This window comes from Etheostoma cragini, chromosome 3 (genome assembly GCF_013103735.1).
Source record: "Etheostoma cragini isolate CJK2018 chromosome 3, CSU_Ecrag_1.0, whole genome shotgun sequence".
Taxonomy (NCBI): domain Eukaryota; kingdom Metazoa; phylum Chordata; class Actinopteri; order Perciformes; family Percidae; genus Etheostoma; species Etheostoma cragini.
In genome coordinates, this window is record NC_048409.1 from 1,380,326 (window position 1) to 1,390,988 (window position 10,663).

At 42.0% G+C, this 10,663-nt stretch overlaps 1 protein-coding gene across 2 annotated transcripts in view; it reads left to right on the forward strand.

Annotated features, from left to right (window-relative positions):
- gab2 (GRB2-associated binding protein 2) overlaps positions 1–9,583 on the forward strand; it is a 48,797-nt gene extending 39,214 nt beyond the window's left edge. Inside the window, exons 4-10 of one of the 2 annotated variants that reach the window (XM_034867163.1) lie at positions 2,225–2,820; positions 4,445–4,542; positions 4,709–4,988; positions 5,736–5,826; positions 5,994–6,096; positions 6,232–6,351; positions 7,035–9,583. In XM_034867163.1, coding sequence (XP_034723054.1) covers positions 2,225–2,820; positions 4,445–4,542; positions 4,709–4,988; positions 5,736–5,826; positions 5,994–6,096; positions 6,232–6,351; positions 7,035–7,178 — 1,432 coding nt within the window. In that variant the 3' untranslated portion in view covers positions 7,179–9,583. Of the gene's footprint in view, positions 1–2,224; positions 2,821–4,444; positions 4,543–4,708; positions 4,989–5,735; positions 5,827–5,993; positions 6,097–6,228; positions 6,352–7,034 lie in introns of both variants that reach the window. The other variant, XM_034867162.1, reaches the window with a different exon arrangement.
- The last annotated feature ends 1,080 nt before the right edge of the window (positions 9,584–10,663 follow it).

Genomic DNA, 10,663 nt, shown 5'->3' on the forward strand with positions numbered 1-10,663 from the left:
TGATTGAAAAATGATACATGGACATATATAGTCCATATGGATAACATTCTCTAACACAATATTTAGAGAATTATTGCAATATTGATTATTTGAAGAGATGAAAAAAGGTATTTTATCACAATAATGAAAAATTCTTGTAAATCCAATATTGCCATGAATCATACATGATTATGCAATTAGTTGATCAATCATTTAAACAATAAAACAACAAGATATGCACAAGTCAAGAGGTGTAAATACTTTCAAGTAAGCGTTATACTGTTATACTTTATGTTATACTAAGGTTTAGGGGCATGCATGCTTGTCGCGGCTATATGCTGAGGAGAACAAAAGGACCATGTGTTTATGTTAAATGCACTCTTGAGTTTTCCATTAACATTCCCCCCGCCTCGTGCTGCCATCATGCCTGCTTCCAAGAATCAAAAGGCAGCTTTAATAATGACGCCATTCAGCAGATAGCCGGCACAGTAGATGATCAATGAGGTCGAGGCTGTAATTTATCACTCCTATAGCTTTAGACTCGCAGAGGGTAGAACTGCCCTCTCAGCCACACGGTTTGCATAGTAACCCGGGAAATCAAAGCTCACAATCCATCTCATCAGCTCTATGCAGATATTTCTGTCACTCCCTCACCAGCTTCTGCTCCGTGGGTCTGCTAATTAAGACAGGCATCTGGTGGCGGGGTATGATTCACGTTCGCTGGTCTGATGACCAATGGTATGAATTAATCTATGTAAAAAGCCCCCATGCAGCCGCAGTGATGGAAGGCAGTGGGATGAACAAAATTATTGATTGATGATTGAAATCCTGAGGAGACGGAAGGGGAATTGATGAAACACATTCTGCCATCTGACATGAGGAATAAAGAGAGTTGGAGAGAGCAACATGTTTGGTCCATGTTAATTACGTTACTTTGAAGCATTATTCATTTAAAAGTGTTACATTAATAACCAAGATTGAACGTTGAACATTAGAAACCTGCGGTGTAGCCAACCCATCTACACACATCTCAGAAGAGATTAGTACAGACATAAAAAAGACAATCATACCAAATCATGTATATCCTATCTTTGCGTTGGCCAACTAAGTCGGACCATTGCTCAGCTAACTGGCTAGAAATGTCTAGCTCTGGTTGGCCCTCAAGGTCAAGCCCCACAAAGGAGCCAGAATAAATGAGGCATGTCCCTAGGGAGGCATGTCCCTGGTCTAACCAGGGCTGATAAACTATGGGAAAGCCCTCGTATAACATGGATGCCCTCTCTCTGTCAACATGCAACATAAAAAATATTTGGAATTAAATTAAGAAGAAAACTAAAAGAATACTAAGACTGAATGTGTATGCCATAGCTGCATGAAGGTGCTCAGGCACTGAAGATAAGTTGTGTTGTTATTTAACACTGTGCTGAGTCCTGAAGTGCTACAGTGCCATCTAGTGGCTATATGGGTTATTACTACTGAAAAGGCCGAGCGGGTGTGTAGTGCTGGTGAGTTGTTGCTAGAGCTCGGCAATATATTGATATTACACCAATATATTGATATGAGACTAGATACTAGAGACTAGAGATTAGATTTTGGATATCGTAATATGGCGTAGGTTGTGTCTTTTACTGATTTTAAAGGCTGCATTACAGTAAAGTGACGTGTCATTTTCAGAATTTACCAGGCTGTTGGAAGTATTCTATTGTTTTCCTTTACCCACTTAGTCATTATATCTATAATCGATCAATATCAAGGTATTTGGTCAAAAATATCATATTTAATTTTCTCCATATTGCCCACCCCTAGTTGCTACACTTCAAGCTGTTGTGAGAAACTTGTGTATATATTAATTTGGCAACACTTCTGTGAATGAGATTACCATGGTCATGTCCAAAATCGGATTCAGTACAGGTCGTTATTAGTCTCAGTTATGCAGACAGTGGCACTTTTTAAGAGTATAGATACAGTATTATTTACATTTATATATATTTACATTTATATACAGTATGTGTTGTATTTTCATTGGACCATGACTCTGAAGTATATTCCATATTATTACATTGAAATTGCATTAAATGCTACTGTAAAAGAGATGGTTGTCAACCATTTGCCATTATTTGAGTTGGGCTGGCCTTGGAGTATGAGACAGATGTTTGTTTTCGAGGAAGCATTTAGGCACTGTGAAAAGTTGGGACAACAAAGACTTTATGTGTGTAATCTGTGTATGTTTTTGTCCATGTTGCAGGAGTGCCAGTTTCTCCCAGGCCACACGAAGCAATCTGTTTGTGGGGAGCGACTCTGCGGTACAGAAACTCTCCCATGGCTTTTCCCACTGTCTGAATGGCATGGGTGCTCAGTTGCACGGCTTCTACAGCCTGCCCAAGCCAGGAAAACACCAGTTACCGGGGCATGATGACTCCTCCCAGGAGGCCTGTTACATGCTTCCCCGGGGTTACAGCGCTGAGGCACCGGCTCACAGCGGGCTCGGGGAGCCGGAGCTGGAGAATGAGGAGATTTACACCTTCAAAACGCCATGCAATGCGCTTGCCACCATGCACAGCAACGAACGTCCAACTGACAATTACGACCTTCCTACGCCGCCTGGCTCTTTCTACCAGATCCCCCGGACGTTTGATAAGAATCACAATGCCTTGACACCCTCCAGCTCCGAGTCGTCCTGTGCTCCTCCTCCCAGGCCCCCTAAACCCAGCCAGGGGTCCGAGGGGCAGTGGGGCAGTCCCCATTCAGTAGGGAGCCAGAATGGAGAGATGACGCCTGTAGTGTCGGTTATTCCACGCAGGAACACTCTCCCTGCTGTCGAGAACATCAGGCTGCACAGAGGTACGCTAAATGCAGTCAGTGCTTTAACTGTTTTCCTAATACGTTCCTCCTGAACGTTGCTTGTTTCTATTAAGGAGACCTAATATACACTGTTTTCAGGTTCCCACGTGTATTTTGTGTTTGTACTTGAACATGTTTACATGCTTTAATGTTCAAAAAACACTTTATTTCTCATACTGCCCATGGCTGCTTCATCCGTATCTACCCTCTGTCTGAAACGCTCTGTTTGAGCCTCCTCTCTTTTAACCCCCCCTCTCAATTTAGCCCAGTCTGCGCTGATTGGTCATTGTTCACGGATCTCCAGTGTCTCCACATCGGGTCACTGCTGTCGCTGCCCGTGTATGGTCCGTCAATCTCCGGCTGCAATGGTTTTTACACTATATATCAAATTAATACTTAATAAAGGCTTCTCAACCAAATATTACACAACTGGGCATGTCTAGGCTGGAATGTCACCCACATTTAAAATGAAATTAACATCAGCAGCCAAGAATACAGCTTTCCCCTGGTGCTAGCATGTAGCTACATGCTAGTGGATTGTAATGGGTATAGCAGCATGTTCTTCCATCAACAACCACAGAGAAAGGCTTCTAAACCAAATATTACACAGCTGGACATTTACAGCATGAATGGGAACTGAAATTGGGGAGAAATGAACAAATCTACAACCAACCTTGGTGTCTGCAAGGTAAATAACTTAAATACTGCAGTAGCAAACCTGCCTTTAGCAGACGACCATATATGACACCCGAGATGTCATCACACAGACCTGACAGTTGAAAAACTGTTGAAACCTGAGCGTTCAGAACACTGTAAAATCTGAGGTTTTTCTTTAAATACTTTTACCTTATCATGTGTAGCTTTGGCCACGTTTAATATGAACATCCAACATTGTAACAGATTTGTATCTGACAATACAGAAAAGACCATTAGGCCTCCTTAAAACACAATCTCTTTTCATTTATACAGATCTTTTGAAATCACCCATTTAACCTGTTTCCTGTTTTCAAATGCAAGTTTGTCTTGATCAGTCCGTTCTCTTGTGGTATTGCAGTGACTCTGCGCTTCCTCTTCCTCCCCCTCTTTTGCTCACCCCTTTCCTCTTCTCCAATGTCTCATTTTACTGATATAAGGCTAGCAGCTGAGCAGAAACAAACGGCCCAGTCTAGCAGACACTGTTCTGTTGAGACGCTAATGAAATTCAAGCCATACAGCCTGCTCCAGAATGCCTCGTTCCAGGCCGATAAGCAATGGAAAAAACACACGAGCAGACAATGCATGGCCTCTTATTATGCTGTGTTCTCTGCTTTGCCAAGCCCATGCTCAGGCCTTGTTTAGCCAGAGACAATAATTGACCTGTAACCCTTGTTAGTGAGGTAGAGGACAGGCTGTTCACACACCTGTGCTGCAAAGACTAATTATAACCCAGTGAAGCATCTAATGAAATGTCACTTGCGTTCTGTTAGTTTCATTAGAAACTTAGTTTTCTCCTTGAAATGTCGGGCATTTTTCTGTACACTGGCCTACTTTTTGCATTGTACAATTTCACTGGAGGAGCATTTTTATCTTTTAAGAATTTAAGGCAGTGGTAAACATTGATTTCTGTCCTCACCTCTCTGCCCAGGCTCCTCGTTTGAAACAAACAGCCATCAGCGACCCATCCACTTCAACAACTCAGGCCAGTCTGTGGAGTCTGTCAATGATGGGTTCAGCTCTTACCTGGTGAGTCACTCTCTCCCTTTAACTGCACTCTCTCCTCAGACAGACGCTGTTAGTGAACTGCAGGGATAGAAAATGCATTTCTACTATATTTACTCCAATTTTTCCAGCGATATTGAGCCTGGGGAGTTTAAGAGAGTTGTGTGCCATCTGTCTCTTTTGACACCAGAGAACCAAAGCGCCTCTGACTCGCTCAGACAGCGGCAACTCAGATGACAACTATGTTCCCATGAATCCTGGCTCCTCGCCGTGCAGCGCTGCCCAGGCTGACAGTCCTAAGAATATCTACATCCCTATGAGCCCTGGGCCGCATCACTTTGATTTCCCGGGATTCTCTGCAACATTACCTGCCCGAAAGGGGAGCAGCGCCTCCCTGTGTCACCGGCCCAGCCGCCTCAGTGATGTCACACCGCCACCCATCAACCGCAACCTCAAACCTAACAGGAAATGTGAGTTTTTGACAGCAAAGTTCTAAAAGTGTGGGATTTCTTGCTTCTTTATCACCATATTTGGCATCAAATCAGCTCTAGTGTGGCATTGCCAGGCCTATCTCCACAGCGCTGTGGAGTCAGGGCTGGCTCCACTACACATACGTTCCAGGAAAGGAGAGAACAACCCCCTGGCTTGTTTCATTTCTTTTAACCAATCACAATTGTCTTCTGAGCTATCTGAGCTCCGGATGCAGTGAAGGTGGCTCTGCTAAATAGTCTCAGGAAGGAACTCAATCTGGTGTCTGGTGAAACATTTGCACCACGCAAAAGAAAACATCATATACAATATTAGACACAGTACAGTAATAATACAGGAACTAGAGCTATTTAAATGAGCTGATACATGGTTACACGTCCATTAGCTCTTACCAGTGTATGGCCCCACCACTCCGTAAACGTCCCAGTTAGAGATGAAATGCCCTAAACATATTCTCTTTTAATAATTATTCCCCAAAAGAACCAAGCAGGCCTGTCTTGTTGTACGATGCAAATGTTCTTTAAAACTTGTCAGTATGCTTGCTAGCTAAAATTTAGTTTTTGTTTCCAGAACAGATTTTTACAGCAGAGACAAAGATCACACGAACATTATCCTGGAAATAATCTGTCCATTGAGACCAATTCAGCTCCAATATCTGCATTGTGAATTATTTCTCCAAACACAAGACAATGCTTTTTGTTGACACTGTCTGCTTTTGTTTTCCACAGCGAGGCCAACACCTCTTGATTTGAAGAACAGTGGGATCATTGATGAGCTGCCATTTAAGAGCCCAGTCACCATGTCCTGGACACGGCCCATGTGAGTCTCAAATCAGTCATCCAGGCTAGGATCCCCAAGGCCCCATGCACACACACAAACACACACACTCACACACACATGGTTTGATGGCACAGATTGGTGCTGTATTTGGTTTCTGCCTGAGGTCTGAAGGGGGAAACACTCACAGTCCTGTCTTCGTTTTTCAGGCCTGCAATGAACTCAATGTCCTCCCAGCATTGTCGCCCTATCTCTACACAAAGCATCACCAGCACCGACTCTGCAGACAGCGAGGAGAATTATGTGGCCATGGTGAGTCCCAAGAGCTGGAGGCGAGATCAAGAGAGCACGTTGTGTTCTTTGTTGTCATGATTCACTTGTTTGCGTGCTCTGCTTCCTCGCTGCACCCTGTGTGAGTGACACCTCCCTCTTGTCCCCTATTAGCAGAACCCAGCGTCTACCTCACCAGCTGTGAGCGGTACCAGCAGCCCGGCCCCTAGGAAGTGCGGCAACGTGGACTACCTAGCGCTGGACTTCCAGCCTGGGTCACCCAGCCCACACAGAAAAGTATGAAGAAGATTTTGTAGACATAATTTAACAGTAGGAACCTAGCAATGATAACTGGTCTATAGGTAAGGTAGTCAGGGGTGTCTTCAGGCCGCCCTGCACTCTTTGTAGGCCCAATTTATTATGCAAATTAAATTTTAACAACATATGTAGTAGGGGGCCCTGATTCGTCTCTCTATCAGTAAAGTGGTCGTTGGTTTATGAAACTCTGCCCTAGGGCGTAATCGATGTTAGATTTCACTTTTTTGATGTCAGACATCCCAATGTGACTTCTTAGTTTATTTATTTAAAGAGATTTCTCACGATTTATTTAGTTTTTTTTTTTAATGTGGGATTTGTTTTAAAAATCTAATTATTCATTCTTTTATTTAATGTTTGTTCTTTAAGATGAAAATACAATTTCAGTTGCACTTGTGATAAGAGGACACCTCTGTAGTATGCACAGTTTATATAAATAAGGGGATATTTCTCATTGTATTTTTAATATTTTTCGGTCGCTACAGCTCATTATATTAAAATAATAATGAGATAATCCATTGTGAACTTAAAATTGTAAATTGCATTGAATCTTGAGTTGAGCGGATTGTTCCTTACCTGTTTAATAGCATTTGGTCTTATTTGTAGCACAGTGCAGTCCGCCCTCAGACCAGAATCTCACTCCTGCCTTATTTATCATCCCGCAGCCCTCTACATCCTCTGTGACGTCTGATGAGAAGGTGGACTACGTGCAAGTGGACAAGGAGAAGACCCAGGCCCTGCAAAGCACCATGCAAGAGTGGACCGATGTGCGCCAGTCTACTGAACCTGCCAAGGGGGTCAAGTCCTGACACTGACCTGTACAGAACAATGCCAGAAAACTGAACACAACCCCAACCTTAAGTCAAGCATCTCTAGTATCATGCCTCTATCATTCCTATGAATACTGGTTGGGCTTGTTGAAATATTTGTACATGTACCGAAATATTTGGACAAAAAGCCATAACCTACAGTATGCCTGACCTCTGTGATGATTTTTACTGCAATGCACTGCTAACGTGCAAGATATCAGGCCATACAGGTGAAGCACCCTGCCAAAGTTCTTCACGTAGACTGTGATAACAGTCTATGGACAAATGATAATGTGTATTAAATATCATCCTTTCTCATCAATCCGTCCTTTATAAATGAAGTGTTTCATCAAGCTGCCCCGCCCACCCTCTCTGCATCCGTCAAAGCGGGTCATTCACCCAAATGCTGCCATTTGAAGAGCAGCAGAAGCTTACTGGTGGTCGATAACCATATTAATATACTGTATGAGTATGCTTGCTGGTCTCAGGAATGCCAAGATGCACTCCAATTTTGGCATGCAGGCACACTCTCTCCTTTCACTTCAATCTATCATTTGTGCTGAGTCTTGCAGAAGCAGTGAAGAGATTATTTTCACTGCGGGCAATCATTTAAGCTTAGCAGTGCATGTCTGGTATAAGGAGGGGTGGGGGGTGTGATACGGCCTTACAAATACGTACAGGCCCGTGTCAGAAGCCCGAATGCTAACTGTACTTGGCTGTTGCCTCGGTTTCAATTAATTATGAGACCAAACCGGCTGGCTGGCTGGATGGCAGGCCAATTATTTCAATGCAGGTACAAAGTCAGTAAGGTCTTAATGTACAGAATACAGAGAGCAAGACAGCAGAGAAGAAGAAGCATCTTGTTACTTTGTAGGTTTGAATTTGGTGGTCAATTCGATTCAGGTAATAATCTAATACATTTCATCGTAAATGTGCACTGACTAAGAAAATGATTGAGTGGAAGGAAGTACAGATAAAGCAGGAGAAGTGGTTTCCAAGAAGTTCAAATATCCTCTCTCTCTCTCTCTCTCTTTCTCTCTCTCTCTCTCTCTCTCTCTCTCTCTCTCTCTCTCTCTCTCGACCATAGATACAAGCTTAGAAGGAGAATAGCTTGTTTATGATTCCTGGAATCCAACCATTCACCGATGTCTGTCTTTGAGTTGGCACACACTACAGCTATGTCTCTGAAGAGTAATTGTCACCTGTATGTAAATTATTAATAGAATGACATATTTGCAGCACATCTTGTCGACTGTTTGATGCACTTAGTAATGTTACGTTGTGCTGTTCTTGCAAAGGCAACCTGCCACGATGAAGCAAATGGTCACTTAAGAATAGTTTAGAAAAGAATGTTTACTCAATTTCCTAAACTCTCATTTGTTTAAATTGCCTTATATTTTCATTTCAGTTTTGACTGTAAATTTTGCCTTGGAGAAATTGAATTATTCACAATATTATTCAAGCGAGAGCCATGTTGTATTTAGGAGAACTGAATGATCAGTTTCAACTTAAGTCCAGTATTTCATTGTGGGCTGGAACCACTGGAGGGTCAAACCTATTTGATCTTTCTATGAATAGTGTGGCCATGCAGTGCTAGGTGGTATTATTGATTATTTCATTAAGATTTACTTAATGTTTTTCTACCATTTTTACTGTTTTTACATTCTTTTTATCATTATTTTTTACTGATACATGTAAGCGAGTGATAAGCATAAGGATGGGGTCAGGATAAATGAAGATATGTTTTTTTTATGTTTTTTATTCCCAAATTGACATTTATAATCTATACATGAAACGGGGAGACAGACAATTAGAGTCGTACCGGCCAAGCCCTTCCCGCGGTGAACTGTGATTCACGACGAGCGACGGAAGAAAAGACTGAGAAGCCTGTCTCCCTGTCAGCCTCTGAAGTGAAATGGATGTGTAATTTATTATCTAGAGATGCGCGTTGTAAGCAGAAGAGCTGTGTATGTGTTGTGGTAGATTGTGACTTGTAGCGTGTTAAATGACAGCCTGACTGAGCCAGATTGAAAACCCTGCTCAGATCTCCTGTCAGACTGTCACTGGGTTGACGTACTGTACTAGTAGAGATCTTTTTTTTAACCACTGTTTATTGCTACTACTGTGATGCATTTGCAGATTGCTTGTGTGTTAATTTATTAATTTATTATGCATTTTGCAGTTGATAATTGTAAAAATGAAACACCAACCAAACAAGGAATGCTTCTCTCTACTAACATCCATGTATGCAAACTGTCTTGATTTTGTGAAGCAATATGACAAACGATGCCAGTGTGATGGTACAGTGGTACAGTTCATCTGGGACACTCGAGGATGCAAGACTTTGTTATTCCTGTATTATGGTAGATTTAAGCTGTGGACATAGAATAAATCAAGACGTGAAAGTTTGGCGTTAAGGTCCTCTTTAAATACATACCCACAACACTGTTCTCTGGCAGCCGCGGTGCCATTACTCATCCCCCCCCACCCATTCTCCATTGGTGCTGTAGTGCTCAGAGGTTGAGGGCCTGCTGCCCCCTGTTGCATGGGACAGCAGCTGCATCCCTTGGTATTGATAAAGTGTGAGATAGATTTGGGACATGGGTTTTGGAAGCTGATACACATACTTCTGGTTTTAGTCAGTTTGTATGCCTGTATATTAAAATGTCTCTTCATAACAAAACATTTGCAAACATGCAGTGCCACCCCCATTATTTTGTTCTTGACACGTGGGAAAGTGACCAAAATTAGCATTGTGACTTCAATTGGAAAATTATACTACTACTAATATTATTAGTTAATAATAAATATCGCAAGACATAATTATGTGTTTCTCCAGGATCCTGTTACACTCATGTACTTCTAAAATGAATGTTATTGTACTTCATGATATGACTTTACTTTTACAGGATGACTAATATCATTTCCTCATAAACAAAATGAAAACAACCAGAGGGGGGCTTAAGATTTCCTCGTTGACCAAGACCCCGAAGACAGATTGACAAACTGACCAAGAAGGGCAGCTAAAAAAAAAACAAATGTGCAATGAAAAGATTATTTCTACTCCTTCCTTTCATGTTAATATCAGTGATACTGATGACCAGAGTGTGCTTACAGGCCAGTACTGGCCCCCTGCGTACCTGTGTGCTGTTGCTACGGGCAACAACAACAACGGAAAACATTTTCTACACAATATGGATATTCATGGATTCTCTCTCATCATCAATTCTTATATGATCCATAAGGACACCCTTCCAACATTTGTTTGTATGAGTCTCTAGGAGTCTGTGGCTTTATGAATTATTGCAGGTTTTGCAAGTGTTATGATATCTTTGCATTTTTAACCTGATTTCTGTCACACTTGTACGTGAAGATGCAGAATTCTACATTTACGTACAACAGCATCAATACCTTCCTGAGATTTAATTTCTTAGTATCATTCCTTGCTACACTTTTACAGTCACATTTCTTCCAATCCTTGCTGG